Source organism: Bombina bombina, chromosome 12, assembly GCF_027579735.1.
Source record: "Bombina bombina isolate aBomBom1 chromosome 12, aBomBom1.pri, whole genome shotgun sequence".
Classification (NCBI taxonomy): domain Eukaryota; kingdom Metazoa; phylum Chordata; class Amphibia; order Anura; family Bombinatoridae; genus Bombina; species Bombina bombina.
In genome coordinates, this window is record NC_069510.1 from 100,651,765 (window position 1) to 100,664,782 (window position 13,018).

At 41.3% G+C, this 13,018-nt stretch overlaps 1 protein-coding gene across 2 annotated transcripts in view; it reads left to right on the plus strand.

The window, feature by feature from the left end:
- The window catches only part of ITIH6 (inter-alpha-trypsin inhibitor heavy chain family member 6), a 153,620-nt gene that overhangs the window by 93,498 nt on the left and 47,104 nt on the right, over window positions 1-13,018 (plus strand). For both annotated transcript variants that reach the window (XM_053695764.1, XM_053695765.1), the window contains exons 4-6: window positions 3,960-4,070; window positions 6,111-6,358; window positions 7,097-7,266. In XM_053695764.1, coding sequence (XP_053551739.1) covers window positions 3,960-4,070; window positions 6,111-6,358; window positions 7,097-7,266 — 529 coding nt within the window. The remainder of the gene's footprint in view (window positions 1-3,959; window positions 4,071-6,110; window positions 6,359-7,096; window positions 7,267-13,018) is intronic.

The following is a 13,018-nucleotide window of genomic DNA, read 5'->3' on the forward strand; positions in this document are numbered from 1 at the left end:
AATGCTCTCAAATTGGCTAATTCTTTTACCCTAGACGCCACTTTGCAATTGGCTAGGTTAGCGGCTAAGAATTCTGGGTTTGCTATTGTGGCGCGCAGAGCGCTTTGGTTGAAATCTTGGTCGGCTGATGCGTCTTCCAAGAACAAGCTACTTAACATTCCTTTCAAGGGGAAAACGCTGTTTGGCCCTGACTTGAAAGAGATTATCTCTGATATCACTGGGGGTAAGGGCCACGCCCTTCCTCAGGATCGGCCTTTCAAGGCAAAAAATAAACCTAATTTTCGTCCCTTTCGTAGAAACGGACCAGCCCAAAGTGCTACGTCCTCTAAGCAAGAGGGTAATACTTCTCAAGCCAAGCCAGCTTGGAGACCAATGCAAGGCTGGAACAAGGGAAAACAGGCCAAGAAACCTGCCACTGCTACCAAGACAGCATGAAATGTTGGCCCCCGATCCGGGACCGGATCTGGTGGGGGGCAGACTCTCTCTCTTCGCTCAGGCTTGGGCAAGAGATGTTCTGGATCCTTGGGCACTAGAAATAGTCTCCCAAGGTTATCTTCTGGAATTCAAGGGGCTTCCCCCAAGGGGGAGGTTCCACAGGTCTCAGTTGTCTTCAGACCACATAAAAAGACAGGCATTCTTACATTGTGTAGAAGACCTGTTAAAAATGGGAGTGATTCATCCTGTTCCATTAAGAGAACAAGGGATGGGGTTCTACTCCAATCTGTTCATAGTTCCCAAAAAAGAGGGAACGTTCAGACCAATCTTAGATCTCAAGATCTTAAACAAGTTTCTCAAGGTTCCATCGTTCAAGATGGAAACCATTCGAACTATTCTTCCTTCCATCCAGGAAGGTCAATTCATGACCACGGTGGATTTAAAGGATGCGTATCTACATATTCCTATCCACAAGGAACATCATCGGTTCCTAAGGTTCGCATTCCTGGACAAGCATTACCAGTTCGTGGCGCTTCCTTTCGGATTAGCCACTGCTCCAAGGATTTTCACAAAGGTACTAGGGTCCCTTCTAGCTGTGCTAAGACCAAGGGGCATTGCTGTAGTACCTTACTTGGACGACATTCTGATTCAAGCGTCGTCCCTTCCTCAAGCAAAGGCTCACACGGACATAGTCCTGGCCTTTCTCAGATCTCACGGATGGAAAGTGAACGTGGAAAAGAGTTCTCTATCTCCGTCAACAAGGGTTCCCTTCTTGGGAACAATAATAGACTCCTTAGAAATGAGGATATTTCTGACAGAGGCCAGAAAAACAAAGCTTCTAGACTCTTGTCGGATACTTCATTCCGTTCCTCTTCCTTCCATAGCTCAGTGCATGGAAGTGATCGGGTTGATGGTAGCGGCAATGGACATAGTTCCTTTTGCGCGCATTCATCTAAGACCATTACAACTGTGCATGCTCAGTCAGTGGAATGGGGATTATACAGACTTGTCTCCGAAGATACAAGTAAATCAGAGGACCAGAGACTCACTCCGTTGGTGGCTGTCCCTGGACAACCTGTCACAAGGGATGACATTCCGCAGACCAGAGTGGGTCATTGTCACGACCGACGCCAGTCTGATGGGCTGGGGCGCGGTCTGGGGATCCCTGAAAGCTCAGGGTCTTTGGTCTCGGGAAGAATCTCTTCTACCGATAAATATTCTGGAACTGAGAGCGATATTCAATGCTCTCAAGGCTTGGCCTCAGCTAGCGAGGGCCAAGTTCATACGGTTTCAATCAGACAACATGACAACTGTTGCGTACATCAACCATCAGGGGGGAACAAGGAGTTCCCTAGCGATGGCAGAAGTGACCAAAATCATTCTATGGGCGGAGTCTCACTCCTGCCACCTGTCCGCTATCCACATCCCAGGAGTGGAAAATTGGGAAGCGGATTTTCTGAGTCGTCAGACATTGCATCCGGGGGAGTGGGAACTCCATCCGGAAATCTTTGCCCAAGTCACTCAGCTGTGGGGCATTCCAGACATGGATCTGATGGCCTCTCGTCAGAACTTCAAAGTTCCTTGCTACGGGTCCAGATCCAGGGATCCCAAGGCGGCTCTAGTGGATGCACTAGTAGCACCTTGGACCTTCAAACTAGCTTATGTGTTCCCGCCGTTTCCTCTCATCCCCAGGCTGGTAGCCAGGATCAATCAGGAGAGGGCGTCGGTGATCTTGATAGCTCCTGCGTGGCCACGCAGGACTTGGTATGCAGATCTGGTGAATATGTCATCGGCTCCACCTTGGAAGCTACCTTTGAGACGAGACCTTCTTGTTCAGGGTCCGTTCGAACATCCGAACCTGGTTTCACTCCAGCTGACTGCTTGGAGATTGAACGCTTGATCTTATCGAAGCGAGGGTTCTCAGATTCTGTTATCGATACTCTTGTCCAGGCCAGATAGCCTGTAACTAGAAAGATTTACCACAAAATTTGGAAAAAATATATCTGTTGGTGTGAATCTAAAGGATTCCCTTGGGATAAGGTTAAGATTCCTAAGATTCTATCCTTCCTTCAAGAAGGATTGGAAAAAGGATTATCTGCAAGTTCCCTGAAGGGACAGATTTCTGCCTTGTCTGTGTTACTTCACAAAAAGCTGGCAGCTGTGCCAGATGTTCAAGCCTTTGTTCAGGCTCTGGTTAGAATTAAGCCTGTTTACAAACCTTTGACTCCTCCTTGGAGTCTCAATTTAGTTCTTTCAGTTCTTCAGGGGGTTCCGTTTGAACCCTTACATTCCGTTGATATTAAGTTATTATCTTGGAAAGTTTTGTTTTTAGTTGCAATTTCTTCTGCTAGAAGAGTTTCAGAATTATCTGCTCTGCAGTGTTCTCCTCCTTATCTGGTGTTCCATGCAGATAAGGTGGTTTTACGTACTAAACCTGGTTTTCTTCCAAAGGTTGTTTCTAACAAAAACATTAACCAGGAGATTATCGTACCTTCTCTGTGTCCGAAACCAGTTTCAAAGAAGGAACGTTTGTTGCACAATTTGGATGTTGTTCGCGCTCTAAAATTCTATTTAGATGCTACAAAGGATTTTAGACAAACATCTTCCTTGTTTGTTGTTTATTCCGGTAAAAGGAGAGGTCAAAAAGCAACTTCTACCTCTCTCTCTTTTTGGATTAAAAGCATCATCAGATTGGCTTACGAGACTGCCGGACGGCAGCCTCCCGAAAGAATCACAGCTCATTCCACTAGGGCTGTGGCTTCCACATGGGCCTTCAAGAACGAGGCTTCTGTTGATCAGATATGTAGGGCAGCGACTTGGTCTTCACTGCACACTTTTACCAAATTTTACAAGTTTGATACTTTTGCTTCTTCTGAGGCTATTTTTGGGAGAAAGGTTTTGCAAGCCGTGGTGCCTTCCATTTAGGTGACCTGATTTGCTCCCTCCCTTCATCCGTGTCCTAAAGCTTTGGTATTGGTTCCCACAAGTAAGGATGACGCCGTGGACCGGACACACCTATGTTGGAGAAAACAGAATTTATGTTTACCTGATAAATTACTTTCTCCAACGGTGTGTCCGGTCCACGGCCCGCCCTGGTTTTTTTAATCAGGTCTGATAAAATTTTCTTTAACTACAGTCACCACGGTACCATATGGTTTCTCCTATGCAAATATTCCTCCTTAACGTCGGTCGAATGACTGGGGTAGGCGGAGCCTAGGAGGGATCATGTGACCAGCTTTGCTGGGCTCTTTGCCATTTCCTGTTGGGGAAGAGAATATCCCACAAGTAAGGATGACGCCGTGGACCGGACACACCGTTGGAGAAAGTAATTTATCAGGTAAACATAAATTCTGTTTTTTACCCCTGTTGTCAGCCTTACAAAATGTTGTGCTGTTGCCCAGTATAATCAAATCTTGCTATAACTGTATAAGAACTGTCTCAACTATACTATCTGTAGTGTATGTGAATGCTCCATAGTTTACACAGCTCTTATTACAACCCTGGTTTACCTTCTTCTATTGCAGCACTATTAAGGGGAAAACATACATAGCGGAGGTGAAGGAGAAGCACCAGGCCAAGAAAATGTATGATGAAGCAAGGAGGCAGGGGAAGACCACAGCCCATGTTGGCACCAGGTGAGGATGCAGCCTACCAGAGGTCGTCATATTGGTTGGTTAGTCGGACTAGTGCATAAAGGCAGATAAACTACAATACATCTTGTATTTCTGTATTTTTTAATTTTGATAGCTAAAGCATCAAAACTAGATGCAGGATTAGATTTAACAAGCAGTGGATGCTGCTTTCTATGCCCATCGTTTCTGGCTCGCCAAAAACGTAAGTTAAGAAGCAGCGGTCGTTAGACCGCTGCTCCTTAACTGGTCCGCCACCTTTTAGGTTGCGGAGTGCAATCATCCCGATCCGATCGGGATGATTGACACCCCTGCTAGCGGCCAATTGGCCTCCAATAAGCAGGGGGTGGCATTGCACAAGCATTTCACTAGAAATGATTGTGCATTGTTAAATGCCGACAGTGTATACTGTTGGCATTTAGCAATGTCGGACGGACATAATTAGCTACAGCGAATCAGGTCCGCCCGGCACTTGTTAAAGGGATACTGAGCCCAATTTTTTTCTTTAATGATTCAGATAGAGCATGCAATTTTAAGCAACTTTCTAATTTACTCCTATTATCAAATTTTCTTTATTCTCTTGGTATCTTTATTTGAAAACCAAGAATATAAGTTTAGATGCCGGCCCATTTTTGGTGAACAACCTGGGTTGTTCTTGCTGATTGGTAGAATAAACCCACCAATAAACAAGTGCTGTCCACCAAAAATTGTCTGGCTCCTTAGCTTAGATGCCTTCTTTTTCAATAAAGATAGAAATAAAAAAAAGAAAAAAATTATAATAGGAATAAATTAGAAAGTTGCTTAAAATTGCATGCTCTATCGGAATCACAAAAGAAAAAATGTGGGTTCAGTGTCCCTTTAAGTCTACCCCAAAGCCTGACGTTACTGTAGACCCTGAGTTTTTTTAAGAGCTTCATTAAACACGTGAAAATCAACAAAAGGAAGAAACATTGTGAATCTTATTTAGGAAGATTAAAGTATTAACATTAAATTATTTGAATGAAGACACAGGAGATGTTGGTTTAGTGCAGGATACAGTCAGCAAGTAAGTGGCTTCATTCCGCAAACCAAGTTTAGGTCAGTTACTGAAACTTTGTGTCCGATAATTTCTAAATTTAAAAGATGAATTAAATTGCCCAACAAATGAAGCAAGCTCCAGTAAACTCTTGGTAGAGCAAGCAATTAAAGGGACATTAAAGGGACAGTATACACCAAATTTCATATAACTGCATGTAATAGAACTACTATGACGAATAATATGCACATATACTGATATAAAAATCCAGTAAAAAACTGTTAAAAACTTACTTAGAAGCTTCCAGTTTAGCTCTGTTTAAAAGGTTACTGGAACACACACTTCAAGTGGGAAATAGCAGACACCCCCACTCCCCCTTTCTCTGCATATGAAAAGACTCTTCACACAAACAGAAGCAAGCTAGAGTAGGTATACATCAGTATTCTCCTAAAACTTTGGGGCTTGGTTAGGAGCCTGAAAATCAGAGCAATGTTATTTAAAAATAAGCAAAGCTATCCATTTAAAAAAACAAAACTGTATAGGCTATATAAATGGATCATCTACAAAACATTTATGCAAAGAAAAATCTAGTGTACAATGTCCCTTTAAATACAATAGAATTGTATAATTAACAAGTAAATAACAAACAGATAATACAATAGCACTCTACGAGCAGTAGATTGTTTTCTTCCAAATTTCCAAATTTGCTTGAAAACTACTGTCATGTGATGGCCATCAGATAATCACAGACCCATATACGTATATGCTGTGTACTCTTGCACATGCTTAGTAGGAGGTTGTGCCTCAAAAAATGTGCAGATAAAAAGACTGAACACAATTTGATAATGGAAGTGAATTGGAAAGGTTCTTAAAACTGTGTGCTCTATCGGAATAATGAATGATTCATTTTGAGTTGAGTTTCCCTTTAATGGAACTTTGAAGCAGCGTTTGTAGCTTTTAAGCTATTACGTAAAAATCTCATTGGGGGATATTACTAATGTATACAATAATTACTGCCTTTGTCTTCCCAGGGACAGAGAGACAGAGAAATTCCGTGTTTCTGTGAATGTGGAGGCTGGAGGCCAGATTGCTTTCACACTCACTTATGAAGAGCTACTACGAAGGCAGCTTGGGAAATATGAGCATGGAGTGAGTGTGCGACCTGGGCAGGTGGTGCAGAACCTCACTGTGGAGGTGACCGTTTCTGAGCGCACAGGGATAGAATACATCCGAGTACTGCCCTTACGCACCAGCCGCTTGCTGACAAACACTGTGAGAGGTAGGTGTACCTTGGGTCTTTCTAGGTGAGAAAAACGTATGTAAATTATAATAATCTATGTGTTGAGTATCTGGCTTTGAATGATTGCTTAAAGGGATAGTAAACACCAAAAATGTTATTGTTTGAAAAGATAAATAGCTTTATTTACCATTCCCTAGTTTTCCATAATCAACACTGTTATAGAAATATACTTTTTATCTCTGTAATTACCTTGTATCTAAGCTTCTGCTGACTCTGCTCTTTATCTTTTGACAGACTTGCATTTCAGGCAATTAGTGCTGACTCTTAGATAACTTCACGTGCATGAGCACAATGTTATCTTTATGAAATACATGAACTAACGCCCTCTAGCTGTGAAAAACTGTCAAATACATTCAGCTGAGACTGAGAGACAGCCTTCAAGGGCTTAGACATTAGCATATGAGCCTACCTATGTTTAGCTTTAAACTAAGAATAACAAGATAACAAAGCAAATTGGATGATAAAAGAAAATTAGAAGCTGTAATAATCTACTTGAATCACCCAGCGTGGCGAAACCTTGTACAGATTGTATAGTTGTGCTCATTGTTGGTAATAAATATAATTAAAAAAAAAAAATTAGAAAGTTGTTTATAATTGCATGCCCTATCTGATTCATGAATGTTTAAAATGGACTTTATTATCCCTTTAAGGGAGACATTTCCTTGCCTTATTCCAAGGCCTCACGTGCTAATATCAGCACTGTTTTATGTCCTACAGGTGACACAGAAATACCACCATCTACAAACATAGAGAAGGGCACACATTGTGCCCGTGTCACCTTCACGCCATCTCCCGCAGAACAAGTAGCCCAGTCCAGCACTGGCATTGCAGCAGATTTTGTCATTCAATACGATGTGACCTTGAAAGACCTTGCTGGGGATGTTCAGGTGAGATTGTGCAACATGTGTATGATTACTGCAAGAATTCAAGTGCTAGTAACAAAACTGCAAGGAATTTTTATTTATGTTGTCTGGAACACAGAGTCTTCAGGAATGTGTTTTGCTATATTTGTATTTAGAAAAGAAGAGTTTATGAACAATCTGAAATCTCTCTGCCTTGTTAAATGATAGATTTATAGCTGTTGTGAAAATGTCCTTCATTATATTACTGTAGTAAGCAAAACCACTTCTGAAAAGATGTGATTCTTCACATGACCCTGTGTGCTAGTAACCTGAGACATCACAGCTGAACATTTTCAGCTTACAGCAACTGTACTGTGAGTTACATTCCCTTTGCTTGTGGGTCTCACTAGAGGCTGTTGACTTATGTTGACATATTCGTATAAATTGGCACAATACAGAGTAGCTGAATATCTATCAATAATGTTGTTGCAACAATGTCAGGTGGCAATTTGTGGCTGCCAAAATCTGGCTAAATATGCAGGAGAACCAGCTGGGTCACCATCAATAATGTTGTGTGATGACATTGCTAACAACGTCACAAATCAAATCTTCCTACTGCTGAAATGTTGCTTGTCACATTCTTGGTCACCATCATAAATACGGGATGAGGTTAGAGGTTACAGATATTTCTGTAAATGTCTTTGATCAGATGATATATACTTTTGTTTAACAGTTTTCTGTTATTGAATAAATGTCCAGAATACCGCTGTATTCCTATGGGTTTTAAAATATAGTCTTATGGGATAGACATTTGTTTTTGTGGAAGTTAGAGTCAGCTTCGTACATGGAGCCCAATGTCGGTTCCACCAAACTCCCTTGTTGTTGTGCATGCAGAAAAAATAGGGGGTTTGCCTTAATCCTATGAACAGGAGGCACCTGAAGATCCAAGGCTTTCCTGCGTCTTGTAGTCTATGGTAGTACTTAAGTTTCATCCGATGTGGTTAGTAATCATAGGAGAGAACACAAACAGAAAACCAATAGTGTAATAATGTATATTTATTATATACACAAAAATAGAATGTACACTATGGGGGATATGTATCAAAGCGTCAACTATATTGCATTTGCGGGTGTCAATACGCTCACCTAACATCGCTAAACATTGTGGCCGCGGATCTCAATACAATCTCCATATTTATAAATAAAGCCGTCAAAAACACGCGCACCAAGTACGGGGCGATGAGCATCAGACTGTTGTTAACTAACAGTCATCGATGACGCTTCTGTTCGTGTTTTTCCCAACTTTATTTATACCATTTCACTAAACGCCGCTACTATACTAAAATGATTAACCCCTATCCCGCCACCGCCGCAACCTGTCAGCCCCCCACATTGCAAAAAAAACTAAATTAAGCTATTAACCCCTAAACCTAATAACCCCTTGGGGCCTATTTATGAAAGGCCTGTCAGACATGATCCGACATTGCGGATCATGTCCGACAGACCTCACTGAAGGTGGAGAGCAATACGCTCTCCGCATTCAGCATTGCACCAGCAGGTCTTGTGAACTGCTGGTGCAACGCCGCCCCCTGCAGATTCACGGCCAATCGGCCGCTAGCAGGGGGGTGTCAATCAACCCGATCGTATTCGATCGGGTTAAATTGCGGTGATGTCTGTCCGCCTCCTCAGAGCAGGTGGACAGGTTATGGAGCAGCGGTCTTTAGACCGGTGCTTCGTAACTGGTGTTTCTGGCGAGCCTGAAGGCTCGCCAGAATCACAAGGCTTCAAGCTTGTGATTGATAGATATGCCCCCTTAACTCTAAATTAAAATTACAACATCCCTATCGTAATATAAATTAAAACTTACCTGTAGAATTAATATAAACTAATTTTAAACTATTAATTCACCTACCCTTACTATTATACTAAAATTAAATTAAACTACCAATTAAATAAAATAAATTACATATTCAAAAAACCTAACCCTAATAAAATTATTTAAATATACAATTAAACCTTATTAAAAGAAATAAATTACAAAAAAAACACTAAGTTACAAAAACACTAAATTATGAAAAATAAACCAAATTATCAAAAATAATAATAATTTTTTACACCTAATCTAATAGCCCTATCAAAATAAAAATCCCCCCCAATATAGAAAAAACCATAGCCTACAATAAACTACCAATGGCTCTTTTACCTAACCCCCCCCCCCCAACAGTAAAACCCACCACCCAATCAACCCCCCCAAATAAAAACCCTAACTCTAAAAAAAACTAAGCTACCCATTGCCCTGAAAAGCTCTTTTAAATTGCCCTGACCCTAATCTAAAAATAAAACCCACCCAAAAAACCTTAAAAAAAAACTAACACTAACCCCCGACGATCCACTTACATTTCTTGAAGTCCCGCTTGAAGGATCCATCCAGCCGGCAAAGTCTTCATTCAGACGGCCTCTTCTATCTTCATCCAGCCGGCAAAGTCTTCATCCAGGCGGCCTCTTCTATCTTCATCCTGCCGGTGAAGTCTTCATCCAGGCAGCCTCTTCTATCTTCATCCAGCCGGTGAAGTCTTCATCCAGGCGGCCTCTTCTATCTTCATCCAGCCCGCAAAGTCTTCATCCAGGCAGCCTCTTCTATCTTCATTCTGGCAGCCTCTTCTATCTTCATCCAGCCGGCGCAGAGCGGGTCCATCCTGAAGACATCCGACGTGGAGCTCCTCTTTTTACGGTCCCCGCCGTAAACTGAAGCTTCAATGCAAGGGACACAATTCAAGATGGCGTCCCATGCATTCCTATTGGCTGATTTGAGTGTTAAATTCAAATCAGCCAATAGGGTGCGAGCTTCTGAAATCCTATTGGCTGTTCAAATCAGCCAATAGGATGAGAGCTACTGAAATTCTATTGGCTGTTCAAATAAGCCAATAGAATTTCAGTAGCTCTCATCCTATTGGCTGATTTGAACAGGATTTCAGAAGCTCGCATCCTATTGGCTGATTTGAATTTAATACTCAAATCAGCCAATAGGAGTGCAATGGACGCCATTTTTAATCTTGAATTGCGTCCCTTGCATTGAAGCTTCAGTTTACGGCGGTGACCATAAAAAGAGGAGCTCCGCATCGGATGTCTTCAGGATGGACCCGCTCCGCGCTGGCTGGATGAAGATAGAAGAGGCCATCTGGATGAAGACTTCGCCGGCTGGATGAAGATAGAAGAGGCTGGCTGGATGAAGACTTTGCCGGCTGAATGAAGATAGAAGAGGCCGTCTGGATGAAGACTTCGCCGGCTGGATGAAGATAGAAGAGGCCGCCTGGATGAAGACTTCGCCGGCTGGATGGATCCTTCAAGCGGGACTTCAAGAACTGTAAGTGGATCATCGGTGGTTAGTGTTAGTTTTTTTTAAGGGTTTTTTGGGTGGGTTTTATTATTAGATTAGGGTCTGGGCAATGTAAAAGAGCTAAATGCCCTAAATGTCCATACAAATGCCATTTTCAGGGCAATGGCTAGCTTAGGTTTCTTTTTAGGGTTAGGGTTTTTATTTGGGGGGGGTTGGTTGGGTGGTGGGTTTTACTGTTGGGGGTGTTTGTATTTTTTTTTTACAGGTAAAAGAGCTGATATCTTTGGGGCAATGCCCCACAAAAGGCCCTTTTAAGGGCCATTGTTAGTTTATTGTAGGCTAGGGTTTTTTTCTATTTTAGGGGGGCTTTTTTATTTTGATAGGGCTATTAGATTAGGTGTAAAAAAAATTTTTTGATAATTTGGTTTGTTATTTTTCATAATTTAGTGTTTGTTCTTGTAACTTAGTGTTTTTTTTTGTAATTTAGTACTTTTAAAAAGGTTTAATTGTATATTTAAATAATTTTAGTAGGGTTAGGTTTTATTAATATGTCATTTAGTTTATTTAATTGGTAGTTTAATTTAATTTTAGTATAATAGTTAGGGTAGGTTAATTAATAGTTTAAAATGAGTTTATTTTAATTCTACAGGTAAGTTTTAATTTAAAATAGGGATGTTGTACTTTTAATTTAGAGTTAAGGGGTTGTTAGGTTTAGGGGTTAAAAGCTTAATTTAGTTTTTGGCGATGTGGGGGCTGACGGTTTAGGGGATAATAGGTTTAGTTAGTGGTGGTGATGTGGGAGGCCAGAGGTTTAGGGCTAATAAGTTTATTTAGTGGCGGCGGTGTCGGGGAGCAGCAGAATAGGGGTTAATACATTTTATTTAGGTTGCGGCGGTGTCGGGGGCAGCAGGTTAGGGGTGTTTAGACTCGGGTTTATGTTAGGGTGTTAGGTGTAAACGTAACTTGTTTTCTACCATAGAAATCAATGGGGTATATTTCATTGTCTTGCAGCATCGAACATAAGCTTTCGGTACTTTCAGACTCCCATTAATTTCTATGGCATCCGCGGCCTCAAGGGTGGCGGACTAAAAACCAGGTACGATGCGTCGGAATAGCCGCGAGCGTACCTGTTAACTATATGATAAATTGGTAAAAGTGTCAAATAGAGCCGAATGTGTATTCTGAACATTTGTAATGACATAAGCATCGATCTGCGTCGGATTGAGATCGCGGAATCGTATGTTACGTCACAAATTTCAACATTTGCCGGTCTTCAGGCTTTAATAACTAGGTCGGATCAATCTCGCAACAATTACGATGCGGAATTCCGGCGTATTTGCGGTTGACACTTTGATAGATAGATAGGCCCCTATGGCTTTACAAAGGTCCTGCTCACATTTAAAACCTTCAACAAAGTATGAGGTATTTTGAAGCGTTTTTTTTAAAAAACAATTTGTAGGCAGACACTTCTAAGTCTCACAAAAGTTCATACGTGTCTCCTAAGGGTTTTGCAATCTGGTGTCCTATTATGCGAGAATCCTAACGCGTTTCAAAGGTCCCAAATATTTGTCTCTTCTTTGTCAGAGGATAGTTTAATGGACGCTTGTTGTCTCCAGTGGCCAGACACAGTTTGGCTCTCAACTCCCTCCACAGAGCTTCCCTTGTTCCCAGAGTTCTTAAAATAATATGCATTATACATGACACTGCATATCATTTTAACATTGTATAAAAATGCAATGTTAAAATAAACTATTAACCCCTTACGCGCCCTTACCCCAGTGCAGACTACACTATTAACCCCTAATCTGACATAACCTAAAGACCTAATCTATTAACCCTTACACCGCCACAACCCACCAACATAATAAACCCACTAACCTATTAACCCCTACACCGCCTCAACCTACCAACACAAACTACTCCTACACTATTTAACTACCTAACACATAACCCCCACCTCAAAGCTAACATCTTCTAAATTACAAAAAATAACAAACACTAAATTTACCAAAAATAAAAAAAACTAAGGTTACAGAAAATAAAAAAACTACACTACCAAAAATAACAAACCCACAGTTACATCTATTCTAAAACTAAAGCCCCCCTTAAAAAAAACACCCCAAAATAAAAAAAACTGTACTAACACTAAACTATAGCAATAACGCTTAGAAGGACTTTTTGTAGGGCATTGCCCTAAAGTGAATCCTTTTTCCTTTAAAAAAAGCAACCCCCCCCCCCAAAAAAAAGGCTATCTTAAAAAACCTACTCTAAGGCTTGCACTGAAAAGGGCATTTGGCTGGGCATTGCCCTTAGAAGGGCATATAGCTCTTTTGCTGCCCAAAAACCCCCCAAAACCCTATTTTTAAAAATAAAAAATAAAACACCCAAAAAAAGCCTAGCACTAAACCCCAAAGAAGGTGCTCACCAAACCTGAATCTAGCTCCTACCTGCTCACCAAAT